The 16,306-nt window shown below is 23.8% G+C and overlaps 6 protein-coding genes across 6 annotated transcripts; 3 read left to right on the plus strand and 3 right to left on the minus strand.

Annotated features, from left to right (window-relative positions):
• Positions 1-363: 363 nt before the first annotated feature.
• Positions 364-4,492, plus strand: DICPUDRAFT_98235 (uncharacterized protein; the record flags this gene model as incomplete). The annotated part of the gene is made up of 3 exons (XM_003289015.1): positions 364-1,596; positions 1,698-1,848; positions 1,917-4,492. Exons 1-3 carry the CDS (start codon positions 856-858, stop codon positions 4,490-4,492), a joined length of 3,468 nt encoding a protein of 1,155 aa, XP_003289063.1. The 5' UTR covers positions 364-855.
• A 283-nt stretch (positions 4,493-4,775) lies between these two features.
• Positions 4,776-5,900, minus strand: DICPUDRAFT_35083 (uncharacterized protein; the record flags this gene model as incomplete). The annotated part of the gene is made up of 1 exon (XM_003289028.1): positions 4,776-5,900. One exon carries the CDS (start codon positions 5,898-5,900, stop codon positions 4,776-4,778), a length of 1,125 nt encoding a protein of 374 aa, XP_003289076.1.
• Positions 5,901-7,108: 1,208 nt separating this feature from the next.
• Positions 7,109-7,787, plus strand: DICPUDRAFT_79838 (uncharacterized protein; the record flags this gene model as incomplete). Its single annotated transcript, XM_003289016.1, has 3 exons — positions 7,109-7,236; positions 7,294-7,365; positions 7,457-7,787. The coding sequence occupies 3 exons, from the start codon at positions 7,109-7,111 to the stop codon at positions 7,785-7,787; spliced, it is 531 nt and encodes a 176-aa protein (XP_003289064.1).
• A 231-nt stretch (positions 7,788-8,018) lies between these two features.
• DICPUDRAFT_79839 (uncharacterized protein) lies at positions 8,019-9,287 on the minus strand (the record flags this gene model as incomplete). Its single annotated transcript, XM_003289029.1, has 3 exons — positions 8,019-8,673; positions 8,732-8,933; positions 9,086-9,287. 3 exons carry the CDS (start codon positions 9,285-9,287, stop codon positions 8,019-8,021), a joined length of 1,059 nt encoding a protein of 352 aa, XP_003289077.1.
• A 1,440-nt stretch (positions 9,288-10,727) lies between these two features.
• On the plus strand, positions 10,728-12,335 carry DICPUDRAFT_153390 (uncharacterized protein; the record flags this gene model as incomplete). The annotated part of the gene is made up of 1 exon (XM_003289017.1): positions 10,728-12,335. One exon carries the CDS (start codon positions 10,728-10,730, stop codon positions 12,333-12,335), a length of 1,608 nt encoding a protein of 535 aa, XP_003289065.1.
• A 203-nt stretch (positions 12,336-12,538) lies between these two features.
• Positions 12,539-14,690, minus strand: DICPUDRAFT_153391 (uncharacterized protein; the record flags this gene model as incomplete). The annotated part of the gene is made up of 2 exons (XM_003289030.1): positions 12,539-12,901; positions 13,008-14,690. 2 exons carry the CDS (start codon positions 14,688-14,690, stop codon positions 12,539-12,541), a joined length of 2,046 nt encoding a protein of 681 aa, XP_003289078.1.
• Between the last annotated feature and the right edge of the window lie 1,616 nt (positions 14,691-16,306).

Genomic DNA, 16,306 nt, shown 5'->3' on the forward strand with positions numbered 1-16,306 from the left:
AGTATGTGGTTCAGTTTTTTTTTTTATTTTTTTTTTTTTTTATTTCAAAATTTTGAAAAGAAGTTATCTGGGTGTTTTTTCATGTGGCCGTGTGGGGGTGTGCATGCAAATATTGAATACACTAATAACAATAATAATAACAAATAAAACTCGTATTTCAATATCAAACATTAAAAAAATTTCTTTTTTTATTTTATTTAATAAAAACATTATTTAGTTGTGTGATAGGAGAGAAAGGAAAATAGAGATTAAAAAAGATATAGAACTATCTTTAATTAAGTTTTTCATAAAATATAAAAAATAAATAAAAAATAAAAAAAAAAAAAAAGTTTTTTTGTTTCTTTTTTTTTTTTTTTTTTTTTTCGTTTTTTTTATTTTAATTTTTTTCTAAAATTTTTTTTTTTTATTTCGCACAATTTGTTTTAAAAAAAAATAAAATATTTTTCATTCAAAACAATAGTTAATAGATACAATCCAATAAATATTTGTAGTATTTCGATAAGTTCTTTTTTTTTTTTATTAAAACAGTAATAATAGTTATAAAAACAAAAAAATAAAACTTAGTTAAAGAAATTCAATTTATTAAAAAAATATCATTTCACAGCTGTGTTCAAATTCAAGTAGATTTTATTAAACTTTTATAAATAAATTAAAACGATTTAAAATAAATAAATAAAATTAAATAAAAATCCAAAAAACACACAAAAAAAAAAAAACAAGTAGTAGAAAAAAAATAAAGATAAAGGGGTGATATACACATTGTGTAAAATACACTAATGATTTTAAAAAAAAAGATAAATAGAAATAATAAATATAATAACAACAATAATAATAGTAGTAAAATAATAATAAAGTATGTCTAAACAGGAATGGTCAACATCAAATATTAGCAGTGGTAGTGGGAGATATCCTGTTATTTGTAAATATTTTAAATCTGGAACCTGTAAGCTAGGAGATTCATGTAGGTTTTCGCATTCATATAGCTCAACAGGTGGTACATCATCATCGTCAAATAATGGTGGTAATATAACATACACTGCTAAAACTGCATCATCTTCATCAACAGCAGATGAAAAATCAACAGTTCCTCTATCGACCAATAAAAAAGATAATAGTAACAACAATAATAATAATAATAATATACAGCCAGCCTCCACAACCAATTTAAATAGTAGTGGTAATAAGATAGATATAGTTCCAGTTATAAATAATAGTAATAATACGAATAATAGTAATAGTTTAAATAGTTTAAATATAAGTAATTTATCTTTGGAAGATTCTGAAGAGTTTATATCGTTTGCCACAAGATCAAACCCAAGTAGAATGGCAGGTAGAAGACCCTTTTTACAAATGGTTGTTTTATATGCTTCAGATTCAAGAGTAATGAGATTTGCAAGAGAAGTTCAAAATCAATTTTTAGATAGGGGTGTAGATGTATATTTAAAAACTGAAGAAAACGGCCAATCAATTAAAACCGAAAATTTAGCTGAAATTATTACTGGATCAAAAGCTGATTGTTTAATAGTTTTAGGTGATAGAAATTTAAAGAATAGATCATGTCAAGCCAAGAGAAAAGGTAAACTTGTAGAGATGGATGTGGGTATCAAATTTTATTATAAAAATATTTACCGCCCTATTTTAAAAAACATGCTTACTAATTTTTTTTTTTTTTTTTTTTTATACTTTTAAAAAAATAGATTGAAGAGGTTATTACATGTATATGGAATGAATGGAGTTTACTTTTACCCAAAGAAGATGAGGAATTAACTGATGAACAAGTTTTTAGTCTTTTAGAAAAACATTGTAAATTAAGACATGTAAAAGATAGATTACAAAAAATAAAAGATAGTAAGTAGTAACTATGTCACATTTTTTTTATCAAATTAAAAGCAATTCTAACAGTAAAATTAATATAGGTATACATGAATTTAAAGATTTTAAAATACCACAAAAAAGTTCAAGAGATTTAATCGATAATCCAACATTTTTAGATGAAAAAATTGCATCAAAGCTTACAAGTGCTCAAAAAACAATAATGAGATTTCATTTACAAGTCGTAGAAGCAATAGAATATGTAGAAGATATGCCATTTATAACGCATACTGAAAAGTTAACTTCAACAAGAGGTTCATCAGTTGGCCCAGAAGTTATGGTATCTGATAGTAAACCAGTAATTAGTGAAACCAATAGAGAGAAACTATTGGATCAATTAAATCGTATATTATTAAAAATCGAAAAATTAGGAACTCGTTTATCTCAATTAGGTTCACCATTATGGGATGCTTATTATGAAGAGTACACTGAAAAGTTAGAGAATCAACAAAATCATTCAGTAAATTCTGATAGTAGTAATAGTAGCAATAATTTAGAAAATAGTGGTAATATAAGTAATTCAATTTCAAATAGTAATAGTAATAGTAGTAATAGTTTATTAAGTAATACAAATAATATAGAGAATACAAACAGTTTATATAGTAATGGTAATGGTAATAATAATAATAATAATAATAATAGTAGTAATAATATAAATAATAGTAATAATAATGGTAGTTTAGTAAATGATAGTAATGTTAATACTAGCGAGGATGGTGTTGAGTTACAACCAGGTCAATGGAGATGTTTAGTTTGTACTTTTATTAATGAAGAAGAAGGTTATACTTGTGTTATGTGTGAATCTCCAAATACAAATATAGATGAATGGTCAACTCCAAAATCAAAATCTTCAAGTAAAAAATTATCAGTTCAAACAAATGATAAAAATAAAAAAGAAAGTACAAAATTATCAATTCAACCTGATCCAACAAATTCAAAATTAACAGTTTTAACAAATAATAATGTTAATAGCAATATTACAAATAATAGTTCAGTAACAGCAACAGTACCAACAATAATAACCTCAACCACATCCTCATCATCATCCTCATCTTCATCCTCATCATCATCAACAGCAGCAATTCAAACACCACTTTCACCATCATTATCATCATCATCAAATTTAATTGAACCATCATCACCAATTTTATCATCAAATAATCAAACACCAATTTCTTTACATACCTCTTCTCCAGCAGTTATTACAGCAGCAGCAACTATCGCAAGTGTCACACAAAGTCCATCATCTTTAACTCCATTACCATTTTCAGCAATTGCAACTGGTGCTATTTCACCATCAATGATTGGTGAAAAGCCTCCCGCAGCCCCAGAGTATTATGAAGATGAGTTTCCACCACTTTCAAATGAATTTCCACCACTTGGAACTATCGCTAAAGTTAAAACATCAAAACATAGCAATGGACCATTATCACCATCATCATCCACTTCCTCAAACTCTTCAAATGTTTCACCAAACCAACCAATTATTCAAACTATAAATAATAGCATACCAACATCAACAGCATCAATAATAGCAGGTCAAGCAGTACCACAACCAGTCAATACTACTAAAGCAAATAATAATAATACACCAACACCCTCACCAAAGAAACAAAATAAAAAGCAACAACAAGCACAGGCTCAACAACAAGTACAGGCTCAACAACAACAACAGATTCAACAAATGCAACAACAACAACAACAAATTCAACAAGCCCAACAACAAAATCAAGATAAAAATTCAATTTCAAATTATAATTTTAATCTTTTTTCAAATAATTGGGAAAGTTCGTTATTTGGTGGTAAAACTGATAATTCATATTCAAGTGACCCATATAATTGGTCACCAAGCTGGGTTAATTATTTAGATTCAACCAACTCTTCATTATCAACTCCATCATTATTCGGCACAGATTTTAATAATATTTTCTTATCAAATTCCATATTCCAAAATAATCTCTCTGCCCCATCAACCACCACTACACCAACAACAGCCGCCACTGCTTCATCACCCTCATCAATGTACTCCACTCAACAATATAACTCTAATAACAATAGTTTATCATCACTTCAACAACAATATCATCAACAAGTTTCTCAACAACAATTCCAATCATTTGGTTCACCATCATCAAACACTGCTTCATCCAACAATACTGCTACTCCACAACAAAATTTATATATTCAACAACAAAAGCAATTACAACAACAAGAACAATTTGACAGAGATAAACAAAGAGCAAGAGATATTATTTTAGAAAAATATAAACACTCTGCACCACCACAACGTCCATGTTGTTATTGTGGCGAAGAGTCAATGCTCGAATGTTATAATTGTGCTAAAACTGGTTTTGCTACTTATTTCTGTTCAAAAGAACATCAATCTTTAATGTGGAAAGAACATATGAGAGTTCATCAAATTTATGCATCATCTTCAACCCCATCAAATAATAATAATACTGCTACTACTACAAATTTTAATAATAATATAAATAATACTACAACTTTTAATAACACCAATAATACTATTGGTAATAATAACAACAACAATAATAATAGTACTTTTTTTAATAATCACCTTACAGCACAACAACATGGCACATCTCATTTAAATAAATAATATTCCAATATATTTATTATATAAACCTTTTTTAAAATAAATTTAAATTATTTAAATATAAAATAAATTTTCTGTTTTTAGATTAATCACCATATTTTTTAAAAAAAGTTTTAATAATAAAAAAATAAAATTGTAAATAAAAAATGAAATGTTTTCTTAAAAACTTTTAATAATTATATATAATATTATTTATACATAATTTTTTATTTATTTATTAAAAATTCTAAAAAAAAAAAAAAATCTTAAAAAAAAGACTTTATATATCTTTTTTTTTTTTTTACAGTTAAATAGGACATGTGATAGTGGCAACTTGCTCAAATAACAATAGGCAGGTATCTAAATGGTAGAGTGGACCCAATGCGGTAAACCAGTGCCAAAAACTATGAGAACTGTGATATAAGCCAGCTTTTGGCCAAATTGATTCTGGAATTTTATAAATATAAAAGAATAAACCCAAGCCAAAAATTAAAAACATTGTAATTATTCTCTTGATGAACTGGAATGAAAGAGAGTAGTCGAAAATAAAGAAAGTGTGTATAGCTGGGAAAACACCAAAGAGAGCTGTGGCACAGAACAAACTATTTCTAAGTGTATGAAGCTCCTGGAATCTTGGCACAAATATTAAAGCACATAAAGAAAAGCAAAGAAAAGTAATTGTAAACAAGTAGAGCACCATCAAGTTCGCATGACATTTGTATGTGTAAAAGAGCGATGGGTAAAAAGATGAGCCAATAAGCAATACAATACCCAAATAATCGCAGAGTAATAACTTTTTATAAGTGCTATATGAATGGCATCCAAATGTATGATACAACACTGAGCAAATAAATGTACAAATAGCAGAGCCTAAAAATATACCAAACATAACTTTATCTGGTGTTTCTGTGATATTATAATTGTTTTTTACTAAAATTCCATAGAGTGTATATATAAAATAAATTGCTGGTATCAAATGACTGTAAATATTTGAAATGTCATTATGACCAAATATAAATATAGATTTGAATGCTAACCAATAAGAAAAATCCACTCTGTATCCCTCCAATATAAATGGTCTTCTTAAATGATCTGGTGTATCGCTGTAGTTATTTAGTGAGTATTTGGTTTTTTTTATTATGCTTTCTTTATTATGATCGCCACAACACCCATTGCTATTTTTTAGTAATGTGGCAGTTGAGTCGTCGTCTTCATTAATGTTATTATTACCACTATCTCTTAATAGTGAGGGTGATTTTTTATTATTACTATTATTGTTATTAGCCCCATTTTCGTTTTCTTTGTTACTACTAATGGTTTTTTTATTGACATTATTATTATTTGATGATGAATGACTTTTAAAATAATAATAAAATCTTGAAAAATATTTAGAGAATGAATAATTCTCTAATTCTTCTTTTATTGTTATCATTTTTTTATTTAACTATATTTTTTATAAAAATTATTTTTAAAAAATCAAATCAAATAAAATAAAATAAAAAAAGAAAAAAAATTTTACAACAAAAAAAATTATTTGTTTGTATTTTTATTATATTATTTTACTATTATACTATTATATAATTTTTAGTTATTATTATTATTATTTATTTATTAATAATTTTGAAAAAAATTAATTATAAAGATTTTTTTTTTTTTTTTTTTTTATTTTTTTTTTTATTTTTATTTTTTTTTTGTGTGTTTAAGATATAAATAGAATCTAAAAAAAATTAATTTCACACAATTATACTATGAAAATTTTATATATGTATATTATATGTATATTATTTAATTATTAACACCTTTTGGTTAAAAAAAAAAAAACTACAATTTCTAAAATGCTAAAGAAAAAAAAATTAAAAAAAAAAAAAAAAAACTATAAAAAAAAAATTAAAAAAATTTTTTTTAAAAAAAATAAAATAAATAAAATAAAATATAATTTTATATTGATTTTTTTCAAATATCTGTTATTTAATTCAATTATTTTCGTTTGAAGTAACGAGATAGCATATTGTTTATAATAAATCTATTAAATAAAAAAAATACTATTTTTATGAAAATTTTAAAAATAAATAATAATAAATTTATTTTTAAATTTCGAAATATATTATATATAAAGAAATTTAGATATATTATATATAAATAAAAAGAGTATTATTTGAATAAACATTTGAATAAATTAAATTAAAAAAAATAAAAAAATAAAAATAATAAAAAAAAAATAAAAAAAAGGTTTTTATAAAATATTTGTTTTTAAGAAATAAATATTTTTTTAAAAAGAAAAAAATATTTAATGATAAGATAAATAAAAAAAATTGTGAATAAATAAATATCCAAAAAAAAAAATAAAAAAAATAAAAAAAAATTAAATTTCCAAAAATCCCTATATTGAACCAAAATGTAATCATTAGAGGGTATGTTATTAATTAAGGAGTAGGAAATTTAAAACCAAGAGTTTTTCATACCGACTGTTCGAAAAAAAAATTGGTATCAACCAGGTTCACAAAATATCTTGTGGGAAATTAAAAAGAAAAAAATTTTTCATCACAAAAAAAAAAAAAAAAAAAAAATCAATAAATTTTGATTGTGTCACTTTTTATTTTAATTTTTGTTATATGCCATCTATCTGTTTATTATAAAAAAATGAATAAATTATTTGTTTTCACTTTATTTTTAGTTGCTTTGTGTTTATTAAATGTTGTTGCTTCAAAAAAAAGTAGATGCACATGCGAAATGCATGATGGATCTGTTTTAAATATTGATGCTCCAAAGTAAGTATTTTATTATATATTAATTTATAATTTTGGTATTAATTTAATTTTTTATAGTTTCGAAGTTTGTCAAGAAAGATGTGATGTTTTAGCTACAAAACAAGTTGTTACTTGCGATACTAATACTTGGTAAGAAAATAATATTTCAAATTAAACTACCTCGTTATTTTTTTTTTTTGTATTAATATTTTAACTTTTTTTTTTTTTAAATTTAAAATAGTACTTGTAACTGCCCAAAAATGGTAAGACCATGTAATGCTCCACCAACCCCAAGTCATGCTTCATCCAGCCATGGTCCATCTTCATCAGGCCCATCTTCATCAGGTCCATCTTCATCATCAGGTAGTTGTGCTTCAGGAAGTGGCAGTGGTTGCTCAGGTTCAGCAAGCGCAAGTGCTTCAGGAAGTGGTAGTGGTTCAGGTGGTTCAGGTGGTTCAGGTGGCTCAGGTAGTGGTATGCTTTTCATAAATAAGGAAGTTAAAGCTGCTACAACTTGTCAATATAACCATTGCCCATGCACTAAAAATGTCGAAAAGGTTATTTTTAATTAGGAAAAAAAAAACATAAATAAATTAATAAAGTAAAATATTACCATGTTAATTAACATTTTCAAAAATTAACTATTATTTAAAGACAAAATGATAATAAAAATAATTTTTATTGATTAATTTTTTTTGGTTCTTTGTTGGATCAATTAAAAATTCCTTTAATAGTACCTCAAATTATCTGTAAAAAAATAAAAAGATTGGAAGTAAAATAATTGATTATAGTTTATTAAAAATTTAAATAAATAATAATGATGATAGTAATATAATAAATCCTAATGAAAGATTAAAACTATTGACCGATAATGCGGTGTTTACATATTCATAATAATATGAAGAGTCATAAGCTACAGGTACATAACGGAAATTTGGGACTATTGAGGTTAAAAATTCGTTAGAAACTTCGCTTGTTATACTGTATTCATAATGGCGGTTTTTTTTAATTGTGTTGAAAGATTCTATAGTTTTTGTTTCTAAATCAAACAAGTAACCCTCTGCATTAGTATTAATATTACTGAAATAAACAAAACGTGGGTTCAAACCTCTAACCAAATTAATACTACTATATTTTACTTTTTTATCGGTTTGGAATAAAAGTTCTAATGATTTGGTATTTGTATTGAATTGGTATAACATCATAACTGGATTAGTTTCATTCTTTCCTAAAAAAACAAATTGGTTTTTATAAGATGACACATAGCTTTTTAAATTTTGACCAATAAATACACCTTTGATATTAAACATTTCAGTTGTGTTTTTTAAAACATCTAATCTAAATACTTGCAATGGCAATGTTTTTGAAAATACAAATACTTTCTCTTTGATATCATAATAAGCATCTTTTAAACTAGTTGATTCAGTTGTATTATCAAAATCAACATAAAATGAATAACTATAAAAAAATTATATTAGTATAAAGTGTTTATAAACTCTATTTATAAAATACCTACTGTGAATTTTTTTCAAAACTATATACATAAATAGAATTATTTACTGTGGTCATAAGTAATAAATTTAATTCGTCATCATAAAACTTATTTTTAATATCTAGGCTTTTAAGATCTAATAAAGCTGATGGTATTTCGATTTCCCTAACCGTTCTTAATTCTGGATCATACTCGGCGAATTGTAAATCTTTATCCCATAAAAACACTATATAATAATTTAAATATTTTAATATAAGAAATAAATAAATCTTGTAATATTATAATTATATTTTAATAACTTGCATTTTGTAGAATTTACTATCATCCATGGTTTAAAGTTATTAAATTTTCCTCCTGGTTTATAATAATCTATAATACAACCGGTGTATGTAAAATTTTCATTAAAATCTTGATATGAAAAGTAGAATTCATTAATGTTTTCTAAATTAAGAAAATAACCAAAAGCTTTTGATGTTGGTTTAAGGTTTTTTAGATCATTTGAAATATTTCCAAAAAACTGACCACCTAAACAACAGTTTAAAACTGTAGAAATAAATATTAATAAAATATACTTTTTCATTGTTTAAAAAAAAATAAAATAAATATTTTGAATATAGAAAAATTTTTTAAATTATATATAGTTTTTCAATCCCAAAAAATAAAGAAAAAAGATTGACAACATTCTATCATCACTTGTTTTCATGGGTTTTTTTTTTTTTTGTTTATTGGGCAATAAACAAGGCAATCAAAAATATCTATTATTTTAAAAATTAAAATAAAATAAAATTAAAATATAAATAAAATAAAAATAAAATAAAATAAAATTAAAATTAAAAAGAAATTGTAAATTACTAACTGCGAAGTGATTATGATTTTTTTTGGTATTGTTTATTAGAATTTTTTTATGGAAAAATTTGGTTTTTTTCCCAAATTTTATAATAATTCAAATATTTTCCAAAAACAGTTTTTTTTTTTTTTTTTTTTTTATTTTTTTTTTTTTATAGCCATTAAAAATTAATATTGAAAAAAAATTAATACACCCTCTTTTTTTACAATCCATGAAAACATAAATCTGATGAGTTTGTATTTATAATGGTAAAATTGGTTTGGTTAGATGGTGTAACTCTTTGTGTACATCTAGTGGCAATCATGCTGTAACTTTACAATAATAAACCTTTATTAAGGTAGATTTCATGTTTGTTTAAATATAATTATCAACAGACCCCAAAAAAATATTAAAAAAAAATATTTATTTAAATTTTATTTATTTTATTATTAAAAATTTAAATATTTAATAATAAAAAACACAATTTTGTAAAAAAAAAAAAAAAAAATTTTAACCCTTATCAAGTCTATTATTATAAATAACTTTTAAAAATATCTTTTGCCAAAGGTGAAACAATGTCTTAAAATTCTTGAGTTTAGAAGAAATTCATTATCCCAATTTTTTTGACTTCACAAAAAAAAAAAAAAATTTTTAAAAAAAATTAAAAAATTCAAAAAAATAAAAAAAATTAAATTTTTTTTTTTTTTTTTTTTTAAAAATAAAAGTTAAGTAAAAGGAGCGGGTATGTTCTTGATCTTTGGTCATTTCGTTGTGGATCGATAACCATTTTTGTTGAGCAAAAATTGTATTACTCTTGGAGTTTTCAAAAATTTTGTAATAAAACCACCTTTACCATCATTAAATTTAGATTCCCTTTGACGCTCTAATTCTTTTTTTGATAAAATTGATTCAGGAGTATTGTTAAAACATTATTGTTGCTATTTGTTCAAATATATTGACACAATGATCCGAAGAGAAATAATATAAATATATTATTATTTAAATAAAAAAAATGAAAAAAATAATCTAAAATTTTTTTAAAAAAATATAAAAAAAAACCACTTTTTTTCAAAATTTTTTTTTTAAAAAAATTAAAAAAAAAAAAAAGGAAGAAATCCCTTTCTCAAACATTTAAAGGTTTAACAAAAAAATCAAAAAAAAAAAATCAAAACTTCTGCCTACCATTAAAAATAAATGCAAGTAATAACAAATAATATAATATTTAAATTAATTTTAAAACATTGTTGGGAATTTGATGAAAATATTCAAAAAGAATTTTTCTGGTGCCCGCTTTTAAATGAGAATGTCGAAACAATTTACAGCTATACAGAAGAATACAATCTCATCTCAAAACCAAACCCAATATACAAATGGAAGATAAACTTAATGTTTGTTTCAAAGAATTTTTTTAGAATTATAGCAACCTCTTTTCCCTTTCAAATTTCATCAAATTCGTTTTATTTACATTTTAAAGAAGAGTTAGAGGATAAAGAAAACAATAACAATAATTATGAAATTAATTTAAAACTATTAAATAATCGTGAAAATTGTAATAACAATAATAGTAATAATAATAATAATAATAATAATATCAATTTATTTGAAGAAAACTATCAAACTATTAATAAAATTCAAAAAAATTATTATTATTTTAAAAATATTTATGAAAAAATGGGGGTAGTTAGATTTAAAAACCTATTCAAAGATGTAAAACAATGTCAAATTGAATACACACTAGATGAAGCAATAGAGCTTGATATGGATATTATTAATAATATTGGAGATAGATCAACAGCTTTCATATTCAGTTTTTTGTTTTTTGGCGAGTTAGAAAAAATATTTGAAGATACATTCCGTCCAATTTCAAATTCAAATTTAAATATCGAAACAATAGCTGTATGGATCAACCCTAATACAAGCTATCGTGACCATTCTTTTTCAACCAAAGCATTAAAAATTATTACATACTGCAAAAAAACATTAAAGAAACTTTATATACTCGATCAAGCACATTTAACTCATTTTTCATATGTTTTAGAAGACCTATTTTCGGTAGAGACCTTATTTCTTGGGGCCACCTGTCATCACACTTTTGGTAGACCAATATTTAATTTAAGAGATTTTAATACAATTAAAGAAATTACCTTTCAGTCCGAATTAGAGATCGAGTACTTTCATTACCATATGGATGGATTTTCATCAAGAAATCCTAAAATCAAGCATTTCAACTATAATATATTAGCAAAAAATGAATTTTTAGGTGATCTAAGTAAAAATCTAAAAGAACTCGAATCTTTAGCTTTTTGTACAGATAATTTAGAATTAGATTTTTTTCAACTAACCTTACCACCAAATTTAGTTCAGCTATCTATTAAAATTCAAGATTTAGATTTCACAACAACTTTATATAATAACGATAGTGTGGAGAATTTAGCACAATTTTTTAAAAAAAATAATTCAATTAAATATTTAAACTTTATATTTGAAAAAGATGCTATAATCAATAGTATTAGGATGCTAAAGGTTTTATTTAACCAAGCCCTAAATAGCTTGGAATGCAATATAGAATATCTATCAATTTCATATAATGGACCGCTAGAACCACCAGAAGATCTATTAAAAAATGTTCAAGATCTATTAGACTCTATAGGAAACAACAATTCATTAAAAGGAATATTGTTCTATTATGGTATAGATTCCAAACAAGATGTATTATTATTCCCAGATTTAATTAAAAACTATGAAAAAGACCTGCTATCGCCAATAGACTCGTCGGTGTATTATAAAAGATTAATAAACTAAAATATAAATTTTTTAAAAAAAAAAGTTTATTTTTATTAAAACTTAAATAAATTTTTTTCTTCAAATCAATTTATTCAAAAAGTAAAGCTATACCCCTTAATATAGTTTTTGCAATAAATGTAAATAATATTAATTTGTAAAAAAAAAAATTTAATAAAATTAAAATAGTTATATTTTAATATTTTATTTATAAATTATATAATTTAGAACCATCCTGAAAAAATCCCAGATTTACCATTTGGTGTTGTACTTTCTTTAGATTGTTGTTGTTGAGGTTGTTGTGGTTGCTGATTATTATTAATTTGAATTGGATTTGATTTTATTGGTTGTTGTTGTTGTTGGTTTTGTTGTTGGTTTTGTAATTGGTTTTGTTGTGTTGGTGGTATCGTTTTTAATGAGCTATTGGGATTGTTTGTAAAAAGTGGTTGGGATGTAGTTGAAACAGTTTGAAGTTGGGGTGGTTGCATTTGAATTTGTGGGTGTTGATTATTATGTTGTACTTGTGGTGAATTGGATTTTAAACTTAATGGATCTAATAATGGTTGAGGTTGCATTGGATGTTTCACCTAAGCTATTATTATTATTAATTGATTCCTGTGAAACTATAAAATTGTTATGAATATTTTTGTTTAATGGTGATGGTGATGGGTTATTTAATTTATTATTATCTACATTATTTAAATTTAGGTTTTGATTTGGTTGTTGTTGAGTTGGTTGAGGTTGTGGTTGTGGTTGTAGTTGTTGTGGTTGTTGTGGTTGTTGTGGTTGTTGTAATTGCTTTGTTTGTTGAGGAGGTGAAATTTTTTCATTACCGCTACTACTGTTACTACTAGTAAAACTATTTGTACTGTTTTTTAAATTTGATTCTAATTCTTCAATTTTTTTATTTGCACTTTCTAATTTATTTTGAATATTTATATACTCTTGTTTTTGTGATATAATTGAATCTCTAAATTTATTTTTCATTTCATCCATGGTATTAAGAGATTGTTGATAACGTGTTAACATTTGGCTATATCTTTCATTTGAAAATTCAAATTTGGCATCAGATTCTTCAAGCTTTCTTGTGAGGTCGTCAATTTCGCTCTTTAATTGATTTTCTAAACGTACCACTTTTTGTTTATGAGTATCTCTTTCTAATGTAACAGTCTTTAAATCGATTTTAAGTTTCTCTAATGTCGCATCTAAATTGTAAAGTTTTGAGTCAGAATCTATTATTTTGTTTTGAAGGTCATGGTTTTTATTCATTAAATCTTCTCTTTCTCTTTGAAGTGTTCTAATGGTATCACGTAGTTGGGTTGGATCCTTATTTGTTAAACTATCCCTTGGTGCTACTGGTTTGCCATTTGGTGTTGATGTTGTTGATGACAAATTGGATCCTGTTGGTCTGCTTGGACTTAATAATGATATTCTACCACTTGTAGTTGATGTTGTAGTTATTGGTCTCTTTGATGGACTTGGTGTTGGTTTGTGAAGTGATGATGTTAATTTACCACTGCTAGATGATGTTGCTGTTGTTGATGTTGCTGTATGTGTATCTTTGGTTGTATGTAAATCTTTGGTTGTTAATGTTGAATGTACTTTATCTTTTATGTTTGTTGGCGCTGTTGTATTTAATGTTTTATCTGATAAATTTGAAGAACTTAATGTTGGTGAAGAATCTGATGGTGTATTTTTAGTTGTTGATGGTGGGGTTGGTGAAACTGATGGTGTTGGTAGTTTGCTTGTTGACGAATTACTACTGGTAGCTGAGGTACTAATTGGAGGTTTAAGTGCTGAACCTGATGTTGTTAAACTCTTTCTGTCAGTGGATGAAGATGTTGGTGCTGGTGCTGTTGATGAAGTATTTTGTTTTAGGGATGATGCAGCTGTTGGTTTTGATAGTGATGATATTGGCTTTTTATTTTTCATCGAGGATGATAGTGTTGGTGTCGATAATTTATCAGTTAATTTTTTTGTTGTCATTGTACTTGATGCGCTATTTGATGATGTTGTAGATGTTGTTCCTGAAGATGTTGATTTTCTTGGACCAGGAAATGTATTTGAAAGTGACGAGTTTGATGATAATACTGACTTTAATGCTGATGGTGTTGATGTTTTTGTTTTATTTGTTGATGAAGATAATGTTGTTGGTGTTTTTTTTACAGTTGTTGCGGTTGAGGTTATACTTGATTTATTTTTTGTTAATGTTGCACCACTACTCATTGTACTGTGACTAACATCTGAAGGTTTAGTTGCAGATGTTGATGAAGTTGTGGATGTCGCAGAAGAGGTGGTTGTAGATGCTGTTGATGTTGGCTTTATTGTATCATTCGATTTTTTATCACCATCGCTATTATTATGTAATGTTGACATTTTTTTTTATTATTTTTTTTATTTAAATATATATATAATTACAAAAAAAAATTAAAAAACAAAACGAAAAAGATTTACGGGTGTGTTTAAAGGAAAAAAATTATAAACAACAAAATGGGTTTTATATGAATATATAATATATATTTATTTATATATACAAATATTATTGTTATTATTATTAATAAAAATTACAAATTATTTTAAGAATACAATGATTTACATAAATTTTTTAGTGTAGTAGTTTTATATATTATTCTCCTACTACAAAATATATTATTTAAATTAAAAATAGATAAAAAAAAAAAAAAGTAAAATAAATATAATAAAAAATTAAAAAAAAATTAAAAAAAAATAATTTCAAAAAAATTTACTTTTTTTTTTATTTTTTTTTTTTTCTAAAAAAATAATTTAAAATTAACTAATATGTGTTTATTTTTATTATAATTGTGATGATTATTTCTTTTTTTTAAATAAATATTTATTTTTCTATTTTTATATATTTGCAAATCTTTATTAAACAATAGCAGTAAATTGGGTTGATGGAAAGAAGTGAACAACAGGTTTCCATTTTGCGGCGTTTGTAGATTGGATTTCGTTTTTATAATAATTTAAATTATTTAAATAATTTTCATCAATTTTTTTCGATTTGTTACCATTAAAGTTCATTAAAGATGTTACAGATTCTATAGAAATAAAAAAATAAAAAAATAAAAAAAATAAAAAAATAAAAATAAATAAAAATAAAAAAAAATAAAATTAGTAATTAAATTTAAAATTAAAATTAAATTAATTTTATATTTAGTAATTTAAAAATATCTTACTTAAAATTGTCATTTTATTTATATTTTTATTTATTTTATTATTTATTATAATAATTATTATTTTTATTTTTATTTTTAAAAGCTTTTTTTTTTTTTGCACAAATAAAGAAAAAAAAAAAAGAAATTATTTATAGAATTTAAATTTGGAAGATTTAAAAAAAAAAAAAAAAAAAAAAATTATTAAAATAAAAGTCCAACTTCGATTATTTAATAAAAACAATTATTGTCAATTTATTTTTATAACTTTTTGATTTTTTTTAATGGGGTGGAGCAAATATCGTATGGTATGATTTTAGATCTTGTTAATTTAAAAATAGATAATATACATAAAAAATTCTTAATATTTAAAATATTTTTTATTGGATACTGCTCTTAACAAAAATGGCTTTTTTTATTTTTTTTTTTATTTATTTTAAATCTAAAAGTTAAGGTAATAATATTTTTTTTTATGGGTGTATCTCTGTGTTCCAGGTTAATACAGGGTGTGTGATCTTTCATTGAATATGATATTTATTTTTATTAAATTTAATATTTTATGCAAAAAACTGAATAACTAATTATAATTTTTTTTTTATAAGGAAATTGTGTGGTGTTGATATCATTTGTAATTCTAATAATACATCATTGGGCAAGTTATAATTTAATATTCTTTGTGAATATATTAAAGCCATTGAGTGGGTAGTTTTCATTTGTTTTTGATTTTGATTTTTTTTCATATATTGAGTTATTTTAAATTAAATAGTGTTGAATAGTGGTATTGAGGAAAAGGGTGAACACACCATATTAATTTTTTTT

This window comes from Dictyostelium purpureum (assembly GCF_000190715.1).
Source record: "Dictyostelium purpureum unplaced genomic scaffold DICPUscaffold_159, whole genome shotgun sequence".
Lineage (NCBI taxonomy): Eukaryota > Evosea > Eumycetozoa > Dictyosteliales > Dictyosteliaceae > Dictyostelium > Dictyostelium purpureum.